Below are 12,437 nucleotides of genomic sequence, written 5' to 3'. Positions count from 1 at the left end.
ATCTATATGTCAAATGGTTCCTGGAGATATAGTTTTCCAAAATAAATTCACCAACTACTATTTTTTTTTTTTTTTTTTTTTTTTTTTTTCTATGAAATATTGCTTTTTAAAAAAATATATCTCAGGAACTATCGAATGAAATCTTTTAGGGCTCATATTTTAGCAAATTTACTCTAAATGATAATGTTATAGGTTTTCTATTGTCGCAGGTAGTTTGTTTTAAATACATGGAACTGAGAATAAAAAATTAATTTTTTAAGCCTATCAGAACAACCCCCCTTTTAACTATATTTAATAGACTCATCAATTTTGGCTACTAACTACACACAGTTTTTATTAAAGTAACTGAAAACTGGCCTGAAATAACTTACTTTTTTCTCTCCTTGGGCTCATGGACTATTATGCCCACTTACTCACTCTATTTTAACTGTCATTCATAACATCCAGCTTTGAATAAAGTTCTCATCACCAAACTCTAATCAGGGGACTTTTGATATATTGTTTAAAAATGCGTAACTCTTAATGGAGAGAAAAACAAAGACCTAGAATCATTCACTCTCCATATGAAGTTACTGGGTTATTCCAATTGTATATATTATTCTAAAAACATCTAAGCATAAACTTAATAAAAACGTAACACAAGATAGTAAAATTTGGTTTTAAAAGTCCAACATTTAATTAAAAATCTTGACATAATAATAACTAATTAAAATCTCATTTTTATTAATATTTTCAAAATAAAAATATTTAAAAGAATGGAGTAGAGTAAAACAACTAGCAAATAAATAGAGTATTCCTAACCATATCTTTTTAAATATTACTTGAGAAAAAAAAAAAAAACACCCTTGAAAAGTTTTAATTAAGACTTAGAGTCAATACTAAAGATCCCATTTATGAATAAGATTGACGGAAAATTAACTAATTATAGTATAATTTGAAATGTACTTAAGATAAATATAATTTTTTCTTATATTACAGAATTAATACTGGCGTATTGATATATTAAAAAATACTTTATTCTACGTTAACTTTCAGAAGGCATGCATTACTTTAGTATCCAAAAAACTAAAGACCATAGTACCAGACAAAACATAAAATATGAATGTGAAACAGACATGTCTATGTTAACATGCAATAACCAATTCAAACATTAAATAATTTAAGCCCATTTCTAATGACTAGATAACCAATCTCAAAAATTGTAATATTAATAATAAAAACAATAAAATTTATTACCTACAATATTCTTTAAAATAATACTTTTAAAAATCATATTTTTGAATAATTAATTAATATATAGAAAAATATATATAATCTTATAATTCCTGATATTCAAACATTCAATAAATAACTTCGTAATTGAAATAATTCTGTTTCCAGAGCATAATTTCGAATCAAATCTTGTAATCAGGATGAAATAAAGATGCAGTTGTTAAGAATTGCTATTAGTCTCAGATTGAGATGACTTACCTGATCGCCGGCACCAATATCGTCAATGTCACGGTTCTGGTGGACACCGGCGGCGATGTTGGGCGATTGCTGGTCCAAGGCAAGGAGCACGCTGCAAGTCCTGTAGTCGAAACCTTCCATCGTAGCACAGGGGAGCAAGCATATTTCAGTTAGTCACCAGGCTCACGTTCTTTTTCTTTCATCAAGCAAAAGAACAAAATAACCTCGGATAAAAAATTTTGATTTTCAAGCTTTCAGAAAAGAAAAAAAAAGTGAGGAGCATCTCTCAATAAAATAATAGCCAATTTAGTTTCAGAACAAACAAGAGAAATAAAGAATGAATTAGAGATTCTATATTAAATTAGTAATGAAGAAAGAAGAAAACAAATATAAATAAAAACTAACAAAACAAATTTTAAAAAATCATTATTAAATCACCAATAGCAAAAAAAAAAAAAAATCTAAAAGAAATAAAAATTGTGCTAACTGTTATTGAAAAGACATTATTTGAAAAAGAAAAAAATTGAATAAAAAGTAAAAATTTTGCTTCAAGAGTTTAAACAAAACAAAATAATTAAAACAAATAAATACTTTACAGGAAAAAGCAAAATAAATGATTAGAGGGATATAAAATATAACTCCTCACTCATTGCTTTGATATAGAGGTTGTTTTGTTCTTTAAACCTTTCTCTTAAAACAAAAGACAAAAGTAGGCTGAGATAAGATAACATGCTGGTTAGGATGAAATGATTGTCCCCCTGACATGGGTGGCACCCACCGATAGAGGCAGTGCAGTGCAACAATTCCCTGCCTGGGAGGTGTAATGCTCTCGCACACCTATGACTCATGCACCGGGCACGACCAACCCATTAAAGTCAGTGACCGTCACAGCCCAGAGGACTGTCACGATCGCCTCGGTGGACTTAAGGAGTGTGCTCACACATCAACCAGTATTGAATTCTGAAGCCTAAGTTAAGTAGTTTCTTCTTAGATACGATTAATTCAATATGAATTTCCATATATGATATCAGAATAACTTTTTTACTGTAAGAAGATGGTATGGGATAGCGGTCAGAAAAAAAAAGGTACACAAAACAGCAGAGAAATCTATTAGTGACCAACATTTTGCCCCGCTTTGCAAGACTTTATCAGAAAAATGTAAAGTGGGTTTTACAGCATTTTATACCTCCTGGGATCCAGCCTAATAGTTTTTTCTGCTATTATCTATCTTCACCACCACTTGGACCATCTTCCTACAATTACATACAATCCACTAAAAGATCTTTAAAAATAACTTTTGATATGTAATTATCCATAAATGAGGTTTTGTAATTTAAAATAAGCCTAACCATTTTTTCAGGAATCCCTGAACAGATTTACAGCATTACGACAAAAACAGAACTACGTAAATTACTATTTTATATCCTTTGGTTGCATATATCAGTTTGGGAGAGGGGTTAAATTGTCATTTGCTAATAAACTTCAATTTGTTTAAAATAGTTAAGATTATTTCAGCCAGACTATGAAAAGTTCTCAATACTTGTGCGTCATTTTATAAAGTTAACAAACAGTAGAGTAATTAGAAAGCAATAAAAATTATCATTTACGCCACTCAAATCAACTGTGCTGTTCCCAACAGGTATTATCACAACTGGTAGTGGGGGGGGGGGAGCAAAAATAAATAACACAGAGGTAGAGTCCAATGCCAACTTAAAGGAAGGAAACCATACTTCATAATCTTTCTAGAATAGTTAGCAAATTAAAAAATTGCAGAACATTGAATCCAAATCAAGATTAAGGAATGTATAACAAAAATATGACACATTGATGCTAAAGTTTAAAGTTATTAAACCTGAAACACAACTATTTTTTGAACAAACAAATAGGAAATAAAACTTTTGAATTAGACAAACCAAGCAAGACTAGAAATAATTTTTTTATACAAAATGTTTATCAGAAGACAAAACTACAATCATCTCTAAATAGGCAAGGGATATATACTGCAACTGATAATTTTTTAATAAACAGAAATCAAAATATAATTAACTTTCAATAAAAAATGGATGTGCATTTAACCAACTAAACTTTTATAAATAATGGATAATTGTTTAATATTGAGTTCTAAACTTGGTTAAATAAAAGAAAGGCTTTATTTGCAAATAAAAATGTCTCAAAGGATTAGATGAATTATATATCATTTAGTTTTAAGTAAATAAACAACAAACCTAGACAGATAAACCTCACTGTTACAATACTCAGTGTATTTTTACTTAAGATAGATATTAGAGTAAATATGTTACAATTGATGTAATTATTACATATGTATATCACTAATCATTATTCTTTGATTAGTATTATTTACTTAATTATGTTTGTGTATTTAAAATTTACACCAAGTAGCTTTTTTTTATTTAGTATTTTCTTTTGTTCAGTTAAAAAAAATTTTTTCTTCTGAATTTTTTTTTTTTTTAAATTTAGTACTCATAATTTTTTTTTTAATTTTATTCACTAGGCCAATCTTTCAGTATGTAGACAAAAATTCACTCCTAAATTCAATAAACTGAATATGGACATCAAAAGACATAACAGAAAGCAACAAAAACAATACTTCTTTTATTTATCTTGCTTTATTGTGGAAAAAAAAAAGTGTGATGATTGTAGGTAAACCCTAAAAGTTATGAATTAAATGGCTGAATGAAGAAAACAATAGAATTTATGACTGAGAATAACAAAACATTTAAAACAAAACAATCATTGTGAATTTGTGTTATAAGTCAAAGTAAAAAAGGCCAAAGAAAAATTAAAATACAAATAATTTCATTAGAGAAAAAAAGAACAGTCCAAAAGATAATAAATCCAAATGAATTATTTTTAATAAAATCATAAGAAACAAGTCTTTGTATTGAATATGTTAAATATAGAATAGATCTAATAGGTTAAAAAATAGGAGAGAAAAAAATATCAACAAATAGATAAATGATACAGAAAATAAATAAATAAAAAAACATGGTCTGAGATATAAGTTATAAAACCAATAATTAGCCATTTCATCAGTTATTTTCTTTCTTCTTATTTTGCTTATGTAAGAAAATTGGCGATTTTTAAATTACTACCAGATTAGAAACTCTTGGAGAAAGATAAACCTTTGCCCATTGATAACACGACACCCCAGCTAATTCAAATTCTTTTTGAGGACAAAATATTATATTTTATTATCTTAAAACTAAGTGAACAACGTATAATATAAAATTTTGAGGAATAAAAATTTTTTTTGAAATTACATTAAGAATATGAGAACCATTGATATAAATATAAACCTTTCACTTGACGATTTTCTGAAAATAATCCATTAATAAGTTAATGTTGTACACAGCTTTCTTTCATTCAAATCGTTCAAGAACACTTTGAAACACATTACAGCCTATTAATCTAAAAAGCTGCCCATTACCTGATCCAATAAGGACTATATATATAAAATCTTTAACATAACAATGAGCTAAATGATAAACAACTCCAATACTTACAAAATACAAAAAATTCAGATTAGCTGGATCCTAAGTTTAACAATTTAATCTATAATTCTTGTTATTTCTAAATAAATTTAAGAGTCAGTATTATATGTCAAGTGAACAAAGCATGTTAAAACAATGGTTTTATCCCTAAGGTAAAGCTTTCTGACAAAACACACAAATGCATAACAAAGACATTCCCCCAAGTTTGGTTATTCAAAGTCTAAATCCCCTAATAGTTTTATTATCTTTGAAGTATTCTACCTGATCCCCAGCTCCTATATCCAAATCATCTCTGTTGTGGTAAACTCCACCAGCAATTTCTGGGCTCTGCTGTTCAATCGCCACCAACACATTACAAGTCCGGTAATCAAAACCTTGCAAATAAGACATTTACACTTTCTTATCAGCTAATTCTATAGAAAGTCAATCATTATCTTTAAAAAAAAAATGAAAAAAATAAGCTTCATCCATCAAAAATGATGGGAAAATTAACTAAACACATACAAAACTAGCAAGATATGAAAAATATTTAGATATAAAAACAAACAAATGAACTTCAAATAACAATTTAACCTCCAGTCTGTGTGTGTATAAAACACAGCTAAATCAGTGGTATGATTAGATGCATGCTATTTAAGAATATTATGTTGACTAAAAAAAGACACATTAGTAATAATATTTACTGATATTTATGAACCTCCCATAAGATTTTTACATTAAACTTACCCTTAGAAGAGTCATCATATCCAATATGCTTGATGGTCTCTCTAACAACCTTCTGGTAGTCAACAACTGCTTTTGAAGTAATCTCTCCACAAAGAAGGATCAGACCAGTTTTGGTTACAGTTTCTAAAAGTACAATACGTAATAAACGTATAAAATTTTTAGTAGTATGAAAAATTCAAAATATTTACACTATATCCTTACAATAGAAACTAATATATACACACATACATATTTTCTAAGAGTCCTCAGAAAAATAGATCATCCCTGAACAACTCAGAAATACTGAAGTTAATAAGCACATTGTCCAGCCCGAAGAATAGTCTGAATTGAGTTACGCTGCAAAAAAAACAGCGCCGCAATCATTTCACTCAAATCGCTAGCCACAGGGCTTTTCCACCAGGTTCTGCAAGTGAGCTTACCTACTCGAAAAGCTTGCAGTCCTGCTTTTTCTATTTCCCTGCGCCCCTATTAAGGGAACCCTCCTGCTTGAAAGTTTGTTGGCTCTGGACTCAGACCTTCCCGGGGATAATTGAGTAAGAAACTACTCCGTCAGTACTCCCCTGGATTACGGTTTCAGTCTGGACATATTGCACTAGTTAATTTCAGTAAAAAAAAACATTTTCATCATTGGACATAAGCAATCTAAGAAACTGAAAAAAGTACAAGAGTTGTGAAAGGGTACAATAACCATGTGAATCATTTTATTACTTACCACATGCAACCTTGGCATCAGGATCTTGACTCAAATGTGCATCTAAAATAGCATCACTTATCTGGTCACACATTTTGTCTGGAAAAACAATTCATTTTAAATAATTATGACGATTCTAATAATACATAATAAATATAACTGGCATTAGAAGTAAATAAATAAAATATATCTGAATAAAATGGCGGCATGTCCTAAATGCTATTAATAACGGAGAAAATGCTAAATAAAGTGTTAAGTAAATTAATAAAACGATGTCAATAAGTAATAGTAAAATATCGAAACTGTTTTACAGAAAAACAAAACCGAATGACGGCAATGTGCAGCTTAAAAATATTACAACATGGTGGATGCACGCTTCATCATTCCCTTCGTTAATTAGGAATAAAATCTTCAAGTTGTTCAGCAACGATTAAAAATTGAAAAAGTTAATGAAAAAAACATAACAGACACCACGAGGTTTTGTTTACTACATCATCATTAGGTTCATGTTGATACACTATAACCGGTATTACACTGCATTTCACAGAAGAAAAGAAAAGAATTTAATTCACCTGGATGTCCTTCTCCAACGGACTCCGATGTAAATAGGAAAACTTCTCCATTTGGGAATTCCGGAGGTGTATGTCCATTCTGAAAACCATTCATGTAAGGAGACGTCTCGGGCATCGTGCAGAAACAAGAACGTGTCACCAATTTCGACCGGAATCTGTAGGGAAAAGAGGTCGTAAATGTCCCAACCGAGGATTTTATACAACGCGAGTCACGTGACCTACACTTGCGCTTCTTGCGTTTGAAAACTCAACTATAGACGTCGGTTCTTTATTTCTCTCTTACTTTACGAAATTATATGCGTATTTTTAACGAATACATTAATAAATTTCCATTTAAAACTTCAATACAGAAATATATTTCTAACCTTTTCCTTGTTATTTAATGATTAATAATTTTGTACTACTTATCATGAAATTTAATCATAGATACCCACAAAAAGTTTAAAAAGTTGAACAACATTCACTAGTGAGTATTCGTATGAAACAATAAATAGGAAATCTTAAAATAAAAACACAGCAACAAAACAGTTTCTTTGTGGTTGAGAAATCCATAAGAATCCCAATGTGTATCCTTCGGTGCTCCATTAAAAAAAGAAATGAAATAAATAAAGCAATAGGGCTACAAAACACTGACCCAATTAATTTTTTATTGTGTTTAGATTTCAGTAGATGATATTTTTACTGATATCTACTTCTTTTAAGTAATTATTTTAAAAATGAAGTATCCAAAATCAGCTGACATCACAAAGTTACATACCCATACGTGCAAACTTCTTCAAGAAAATATTTAAACATCACTACAAATTATAATAACATGGTGTATTATTTAAATTAATTGTATATCAGTAAATAATATATAATTGTATCCATTAGTAAATATAATTTTAATCAGTAAATAAAAAACAAAAATATTTAATAAAACATTCTCACGACTTTCCTTACAGATTTGGATGCAAAGTCCAATAATACTTTTCTGTAGTTTAGCTAATTACTGGTCTGATGGAGATTGGTCTCTTGCTGTTAAACGCCCTTTCAAAACTAACTAACATTGGTCTCTTAAAAATACTTGATTTGGCCATTCAGTTATCCAGAATGAACATCACAAAAGTTCTGAAAAATTTGTTTTAAATTTTCGATTTATTCCAAAAACTAAAAGGAAAGTTGAACGGTTCCCATGGGAGCTGTTAAGATACTTTTAAAATTTTAAAAACCGCACCATCGACCATCTCCAAATTTTAAAAGTTTAGTTTATATTTTAATTGTTTCTTGCTTTTTCTCCAGGATTTATTTCTCGAAGCTTTCAGTCGTAAAGCATAATAACTTTTTTTAATGAATAGGCGTTTTTGGCATCACTTTTATTTTTTATTTTTTTTTTTTTAAGGCTGATTTCATAAATTCTTGATAGAAAATTTATTTTTAAAGAGAATAAAGTTGATATTAAGTTATGTTGACATTAGTATTTTAACATTAACATTTTTCCTTTTTTCAGTTACCATGTTTTACTACCGACCGCCTCATTTTATATATTAGTATTTAAACAGCTTAAAGGGAGAATACTTTAGATAAATTTCGTCATAACCCTTAGAGCCTTTTGGCGTAGCACTTTGTAGAAAAATACATTATCAGCTATTGCACCAAAATTAGTTGCTCGAAAATGAGTTAAAACTATTGTTAAATTAACTGTAGGTGTTATGATTAATTTTGTAATTATGAAATATTAATAACTATACTCATAATAACTAATTTAGATACAAGAATTATTTATGGAAAAACTGATAACAACTGATCTGTTAATTATTAATCCATAACAACTACAGTTAATTTAACAGCTAGTTTTTGTACAATTTAATACTAAACTAATACATACCGTCAGTTTTTTTTTTTGTTTTTTTATCAACATTGATGTTTGATCATGGTAGAGAGATAATTTAAAGTTTTAATCATGAGAGACATAATTTACGTACAATAAATGGTAATTCAAATAACATTTGCTCACAATATCCCTTAAAAAAAGTCATAATAATCTTACAATTAAAAAAACTTGTCTGGTTGGGAAGAATATTACTTGTAATTAATACCCATAATTTCCATAAATTAGTCTCTAAATTTTCCTCAACATCGAACGAGCCATTTTTAAAATTTTGCGTAGCCAAGGGATATATATTTGCACTTGCATAAATAAAAGTATCGAATGGAATGTGCTAAAATTGATAATATGCCATTAATGTAAAAATGCCATTTCACATTGATTCCCAATTTTTCCCCAAATTGGTACCGGGATATTTTCCAAGATACCAATTCACACAATCTTAAAAAAAATATCAAAATCTGATTAAATCTAGATATTTGCTCGTCGCATCGATATGGCTACAGACAGACATAAAACCGAATTTGAAGTTTAAAATATAATATACCGATTTTATTACTTACTGAATAAGTACAACTTTAGGTAGTGAGTAAGAGAAAAATATACGATTTAATTTATTTATGACCTAGAGAAATACAGGTTTGACTTAGTAAGTAAAATAACAAACTAAATCTAAGTACGAAATATGAAAAAAAAATTAAGAAAGAAAAGAAAAATCGTAGTGTACAAAATAAGAGAAAAAAATAACTAAAATATAACTAATTAAAAAAACAGTATAAGCTTCAGCTATACATAGAAGATAAAATAAAACTATTTAAAATATAGCCGACTAAAAATACAATCTATTACAATGTTTACTATATATAAATTATAAATAATTGATATGTTTTGTAATTAACAAAATAGAAAAAAAAATTGTAAAACAACTGAAGATTTCTTGATGAATTAAAAATAAATTGAAACATTTTGAAAAATACTTAAATAATAAACTAACGGTTAATTACTGATGAATAAAAAAAAATGAGTCAATGAGTTAAATTATCATAAAACAAGCTATTTTGATAAGAGTTAACGAAAAATCAACAGAAATAATATTTTTTTTTTTTCAAAATACAGGGACAAACTTCAAATTTCGTTAAAATGATTTTTGATAACAAACTCTACGGTCGCTAATAACTCTTTCTATACCGATTAAAAATCATGTTAATTGTTAAGTATTTTTTAGCTTTCTAATTTATATTTAGATAGTAAAATTTGCATTAGATAAATTTTTTTTTACAGAATGTATTTCTTACAAAATTTAATAGATAATATACTGTAATCCTATTTCGTATTTACTAAATTAAAACATAGGAAAAGTGCATTTTCATTTAAGTTGTCACATGTTGATAGTTAATTTCACTCTGTAGTGTTTTCTCAGTAATTTTATTTTTACTTGATCACAATATTAAATTGGTCATTGTGTTTGCAATATCGCAATATGTGGTTTAATGATGATGCAATACTGAGTGAAGTTGAGAGACTAAGTATTTAAATGAGTGACTTGGAAAAGCTCCTAAAGTAATCTCTCATAATGTTAGAATAATAAATCATTTTAAACATGATACCTCGTATGATTGAAATAATAAAAATAATTCTTGAAGTTAACAAAATTATATAAATATATATTAAGTATAAATATTGAATTGTTGATATTTTCGGAATCACGAGATATCGTAGCTTAAGTGACTTTATTTATGCATATTTAATCTTTAAAAATTATTGTCCAAAACTTTTATCTCTTCAGAGTAATGGTAAAATATAATTCAAAAAGCCCGAGAGGAGAAAATATTTCCCCCTAAGTTTTTATTACTTTAATGAAAACTATATACAGGTAAGAGTCAAAACTGATGACTTAGCCAATAGTAAGAGGGAATAAAAAGTGGCTGCTGTTCCAGAAATTAAAATAAATTAATTTTTAAGTTCTTTCAAGTAAAGAACAAATTGCGCTTTATTCTCTGTAAGAAAAAGTTTAATTTTCATCTAGAGTATGCAAAAAATATAGTAAATGCCATTAAAAAGTTAAAGTATTTAATATGCAACTCCCTGAAGTTTATTTTATTCCAGAAAGTTCTCAAAGTTTCGCTAATTTTTCATTTGGAACTCCATATCCTTAACCTATTGAATCTGCTACAACAACATTAAACTACTTCATAGCACATCATTTAAAGTAGAGTCAAATTTCTAAAATATAAGCTCTAATAGATCTTTTTACGTTCAATAGTTCTCGAGATGTGGTTTTTCAAAAAGCTACCTTTTTTTTTCCATATGACGAAAAATCAATACTTCGTGAATCAATTTTGGCGAATATGATGAAGACAGCTGCTCCTGCGAAGATAAACGTTATCTACTATATTATAGTGCCTTCGGTTGCTATGGAGAATTTGGATGCTAATGGGCATCTGTTTCTGAGATATAGTTTCTATATATTAAACTAAATGTTTTTTTTCAATCAATGAAAAATAAACTTTTTGTTAATTTATTTTAGCGATTATCACGGAAACTGCTACTCCTATATTGCGAGCTAATGGACATCTATACGTTGTTCTTAAAAAGTAGTAGTTTCCATGATATTTAGCAAAATAAAGCCACAAAATATTAATTTTTCTTTATTTGTAAAAAAAAAAAAAAAAAAAAAAAAAAGGTTCCATTTTGAAAAACTGAATCTTGAGAAAAATTAAATGTAAACGGGTCTGTTATACGGTCTGTAAGCCATCGTAATTTAACAAACGTAACGTATATTAAACGACGTTTTATTAAGTTTTTTAGTGTTGCAGGTTGTTTTGAAGATTTGGATCCCGGAATGAAAAAATAATTGTATGTTACATGTTGAAACAAACGCCAGTTTAATCCCTCCTCCACCACTATTGGCAAAGTCATCAATTTTTATTATTAACTGCAGTTTTCATGAAAGTAAACAAATATTGTAGTGAAATAACTTTCTTTCTTTTTTTTTTTTTGACTAATAGGACTGAAGGATTTTAATTTTTATAAAATCCAGGGGGAAAAATATATAACTAATATAAAAGCCGTTGAAAAAATTGAATTATCTACATATCTTTTTGTCAGAAAGAGTTCTGGAGACATAATAATTTTAAGATTTTACTAAAAGTAACCCTAATAACGACCGTAGGGAGTGAAGGGAGGGAAACGAAGGGCAGGTTTCGCACCCTCTTTCCCTTTAGTTATTTTACATGAGGGGACCTGGTCTTGGGTAATACCAATTACCCAAGGTTCAAAAGATGGGGTGAAATTCTTTAAGGCTGACATCAATACAGTTACGAGTAATTTTAGGAAGGGAATAGAGAAGAGAAATACAAAAAAAGCATTCGGATTTTACATATTGAATTTAATTTATCAGTTGAGGCACAAGGACAAGCAGATTTTAAAATTTAGTTCTGGCTAATTACATATATTAAGTGCCAACTATCGGTTATTTAATTTTTGGTTTATTACTTTTACTGACCAAGAAAAAAATTAATCTTAAAAAAAGCCTGTCGAAACAATAAAGTCACAAAATCTGCAGTTGCATCATTATATTTCCGGAGCAGCGATTTTTAGTGTGTACACTCAATGTACAT

At 28.4% G+C, this 12,437-nt stretch overlaps 1 protein-coding gene and 1 non-coding gene across 3 annotated transcripts in view; both read right to left on the bottom strand.

Moving 5' to 3' along the window:
• Sam-S (S-adenosylmethionine Synthetase) overlaps positions 1-7,129 on the bottom strand; it is a 19,446-nt gene extending 12,317 nt beyond the window's left edge. Inside the window, exons 1-4 of one of the 2 annotated variants that reach the window (XM_014425620.2) lie at positions 6,951-7,129; positions 6,400-6,477; positions 5,688-5,810; positions 5,223-5,335 (exon numbers count right to left, since the gene is read on the bottom strand). In XM_014425620.2, the coding sequence (XP_014281106.1) occupies positions 5,223-5,335; positions 5,688-5,810; positions 6,400-6,477; positions 6,951-7,065 (429 nt within the window). In that variant the 5' untranslated portion in view covers positions 7,066-7,129. Of the gene's footprint in view, positions 1-1,470; positions 1,584-5,222; positions 5,336-5,687; positions 5,811-6,399; positions 6,478-6,950 lie in introns of both variants that reach the window. The other variant, XM_014425621.2, reaches the window with a different exon arrangement.
• LOC112211356 (small nucleolar RNA SNORA53) lies at positions 2,199-2,386 on the bottom strand. The gene has a single exon (XR_002945569.1). It is a non-coding gene; the product is annotated as a small nucleolar RNA SNORA53 (small nucleolar RNA).
• Positions 7,130-12,437: the final 5,308 nt, after the last annotated feature.

The sequence above is a fragment of the Halyomorpha halys genome, unplaced genomic scaffold, assembly GCF_000696795.3.
Source record: "Halyomorpha halys isolate HHAL.00 unplaced genomic scaffold, Hhal_1.1 Scaffold524.1, whole genome shotgun sequence".
Lineage (NCBI taxonomy): Eukaryota > Metazoa > Arthropoda > Insecta > Hemiptera > Pentatomidae > Halyomorpha > Halyomorpha halys.
This window is presented reverse-complemented; position numbering and strand designations above follow the sequence as displayed.